General features: G+C 33.3%; 1 protein-coding gene across 1 annotated transcript; it reads left to right on the top strand.

Annotated features, from left to right (window-relative positions):
• Nucleotides 1-224: 224 nt before the first annotated feature.
• On the top strand, nt 225-2,347 carry LOC111911466 (transcription factor bHLH18). Its single transcript, XM_023907249.3, has 4 exons — nt 225-384; nt 536-1,242; nt 1,337-1,717; nt 1,820-2,347. Exons 2-4 carry the CDS (start codon nt 643-645, stop codon nt 1,892-1,894), a joined length of 1,056 nt encoding a protein of 351 aa, XP_023763017.1. The 5' UTR covers nt 225-384; nt 536-642; the 3' UTR covers nt 1,895-2,347.
• Nucleotides 2,348-3,979: the final 1,632 nt, after the last annotated feature.

Raw genomic sequence — 3,979 nt, 5'->3', positions numbered from 1 at the left:
TCAAAGTTTTCACCATAATCATTATATAGAAAAGTCTAATAACCCATTAGGAAAAAAAAAATAGTTGTGTTGACACATATGATAATGAAATTCAACCGAGTTAAATATTTGACGTGACGTAAACATAAAAAGGTTTTGAACAGCCAATGTTGTGCTGATTACCATTTTCTTCTGGTTCAAATTGTCGTCCATTTGCGGTGATCTTTGTTTATTTTATTCAGACGGCCATGTTCAGTTCACATCACCGACCAATGTAAAGAGAGAAATAGCGGCAGTGGACCCATTAATGGCATCATTCTGCAGTTATAAAACTCGTGCTCATCCCTCAACACAATAGCGATTACAGAAAAGACAACTAACTATAAACCTATATTCTTCGAAAAGGTGCAAATCTTTCGCTCTTTCTTAACTTTTCATCTGATTTCTTCATCTGGGCTTTTGAAGTTTTTGTTGAATCATGGAGGATAAAGTTCCATAGACTGATGATGTATATCTGTTTGATTTTTTTTCTTTTTATTTTATTTTCCATTTGCAGGTTTTTGGCATACAAACTCTTTGACATATTCAAAGAGATCGAGTGGATTTTTGTCCAATTTGATCAGGGGTCCTCACTCAATCCTTTTTTCATCACCTAAAACATTTATGGAGATTTCACAATTCAGAGGGTTTTCAGAATTGTCAGGAATTGAGGACCCTTGTTTCAACTCTCAATGGCCATTCAACTCATTTGATGATCAACTCAATCCAATGAACATGGAAGCAGCTGCATTTGGAGACATCACACATCATCTCTATAACTCTCATTCACCTATTTTTGATCATTATAAACCAATTTTAGAACCATCCCCACGACCAACTAAACAGCCCAAAACCAGCAGCTGGAATTCATGCATCACCCCTGATAACTCCATGATGAATCATAATCTACATTATGCAAACGATTCACTTATCGCAAATCAAGCCAACCTTGTAACTCCAAAAGAAGAAGGCACTGTATCTTCCAAAAGAACATTCGGTTTCGCTTGTGATTCAAACTTCCAAGCATCCCAAGTCCAGTTTGGCAACCAAAACCACCACCATGGTGGCGGCGGAAGCGGTGGGGGAGTGAAACCAACCACCACAAGCAACACCATTAGAGGACCTGCTACACCTCAAGACCATATCTTGGCTGAGAGAAAGAGAAGAGAGAAACTTAGCCAGAGATTCATAGCACTCTCAGCCCTAGTCCCCGGATTGAAAAAGGTAACCATTTTTATGAATCATTTTCTTTTTATCATGGATATGATCATCGCATATGTTCATACTTTACTTAACTGTATTGTATTACTGTTTATAGATGGATAAAGCTTCTGTTCTTGGAGATGCGATCAAGTACTTGAAAACCCTCCAAGAAAAAGTGAAAACACTCGAGGAACAAACAAAGAAGAGATCAAACACAGAGTCGGTAGTTTTCGTTAAAAGATACGAGATTTTAGCTGAGGGTGGTGAAATATCTTCTTCCGATGAGAACTTTTCCGGTGGCCCAGTTCATGAGCAACTCCCTGAAGTGGAGGTAAGATTTTCCGGCAAGGATGTTTTAATTAGAGTTCACTGTGAGAAAAAGACCGGTGTTGTTGAAGAAACCCTAGCAGAAATCGAGAAACTTAATCTTTCCATCATCAATACCACTGCCATGACCTTTGCTAGCTATGCCCTCGATATCACCATTGTTGCCCAGGTAAATTGGGATTATATATATCATCGGTTCTTATTCGTTCATAAAAAAAAATGAATTTTGCATCGAATTAATCGATACCCATATGGGATTTCTTTCTTTCAGATGGATCAAGAATTTACTATGACGATGAAGGATCTTGTCAAGAATCTACGAAGTGCTCTGAAAAAATTCATGTGAACATCTAGGGTTACTATTTTTATTTTCCTTTTTCGATACTTTTTCCCAAAACGCGGTATTCTGGTAACCAAGGGCTAACGTTCTCCATACTTTTGACCATCGGCACCATGCCACTTCAAAACTTGTTTGCCATTGGGTTCATTTTGCAGGAGGGTTTTTTCTTAATATTTTTTCATGGTTGACTTGTTGACCATGGTAACAACCCTCCTGTTGTAAAGTAGTAACCTTTAATGGCTATACTGAGGCATTTTTTCGGTAACTTTTTGCCCTTTTCTTAGAGTCTTGAAAAGGGTTTTTTTGAGGATGGATGAACATCTAGACCTTTGTATCAGTTAAAGTGTTTGGTGATCAATGTTTTAGAGGCCTTTCTTGGTCTCTTTTCTTATGTAATATGTTTGTAAAAGCTTGATTAATTTGTGGTTAATGAATGACATTCTCTTAATTTCCTTGAAATCTATGTTTTTAGTACAATTGAAGACTTGTTTGTAATGTTTGATTAACAATATAGAGTTCTTTTATATCATCAATTCATTAAACAGTTTCTTTTCATTTTGTATTAGCATAACAACTCCTTTTATGTCTTTTATTTTTGTAGCTCACGTAAGCAATACTTATTATATTCAATTTCCTCATTAAGTAATGGTAATTAACCAATGAATATCATATGCTTGCATATAACACACAATAAAATGTTATTTCTAGAAATCAACATATTGTTATTTTAGCATCTTTAGAAAACTTTGAACTTAAAAGTTGAACATATTTATTTATTTCATCATGCAATATCGAAGCATAGTTTATTATGAAAATTAATATAAAATTATAAGTTAAAGATATGTAGCCTTTATCAAATTAAAAGGTATAATTAATTTGTAATTTTTTTTGTCTTATATTGATTTGTATCCCACTCTATCAAATAATGGTCAAGTAAGACGCATGATGATAATTATGTCTCTGCGTATAAACTCTACTTTTTTATTTTTCTACAGGTGTCATGATTTTGACCATTTAGTATTGATCATGAACCACTTGTATTTAGTTTTTCACATGAGTTAGTCAATGACTCTATTTGGGTCGATGGAAGTTGGTAACGAAGGTTTGACATTTATGAAGAAACGACAAATGAAAGAATTTCCTCCTTGTGAATGCATCTCTAAGTTCCAAACAATTTCATGTTCCGTTGAATTTTTAATCATTGGATTCCAAAAGCATGTTGAAATTCCGGAAATGACCTTCTAATCAAGGATTCAACATTACACTTATTGATCGAAATTTGATATGATTTAATTTTAATAAAGATTGTATATCAAATTATTATGATTTTGGCTAAAGTTTTCTACAACAAATCAGTTTAAGTATTTTAGTAAAAGTATATATTGAGCCATCTAGACTGGTTGGTTTAATAATATAATGTTTTTATTTCATTTAAAAACAAATTACCTATGGTTTTTATTTTTATTTGTTTAGAATGGTTTAATTGAATTACCCTAGCAAGATGCTAGGAAAAGAAGAAATAATTACACATGTTGATTATTGGGTTTTGTAAACTATACTCAATCAATTTTAAATATAGTATTCATTCCATGAACAACCCAAATAAAAGAAATGACTACTATATTATAAAAAATAACATATCTTCTTAGAGTAGTGCCATGAAATCCCTTTCGTGCATGTTTTTCCAAATAGTCCACCAAGTAGAAAATAGAAACTATAAAAGCATCCAATCTGTTTCTTTTGTTGCTTGAGAGTGGAGCATTAGCGAACAATAAGTTTCTTTTGTTGCTAGAGAGAGGAGTATTATCGAACAATAAGATAAAATCTCGAAACACGTATCACATTAGGGAACTGCATGTCACACCACCGACTAATTTTTCTAAACAATTGAATTGTTACCTCGCAGGTAATAAAAAGATAGTGCAGACGTCATATGTTTGATCATTACAAATATGGCATAAAAAATAATGTAAATTAATACCTTTAGCCTTCATTTTAGCTTTTATACGAAGACAATTCAATACGAGTCTTCAAAACAAAAATATTCACTTTGAGGCACAAATCTATTCTATCTTGTAATATGCATTCTAG

Source organism: Lactuca sativa, chromosome 7, assembly GCF_002870075.4.
Source record: "Lactuca sativa cultivar Salinas chromosome 7, Lsat_Salinas_v11, whole genome shotgun sequence".
Classification (NCBI taxonomy): domain Eukaryota; kingdom Viridiplantae; phylum Streptophyta; class Magnoliopsida; order Asterales; family Asteraceae; genus Lactuca; species Lactuca sativa.
The sequence above is the reverse complement of the archived record's forward strand: the minus strand, read 5'-3'. Positions and strand labels throughout refer to the sequence as shown.

Coding starts and splice junctions, on each gene's coding strand:
- LOC111911466 (XM_023907249.3), top strand. CDS start 643: ATGGAGATTTCACAATTCAGAGGGTTTTCAGAATTGTCAGGAATTGAG. Junction 1,243..1,336: donor TAGTCCCCGGATTGAAAAAG/GTAACCATTTTT, acceptor TACTGTTTATAG/ATGGATAAAGCTTCTGTTCT. Junction 1,718..1,819: donor ATATCACCATTGTTGCCCAG/GTAAATTGGGAT, acceptor TCTTTCTTTCAG/ATGGATCAAGAATTTACTAT.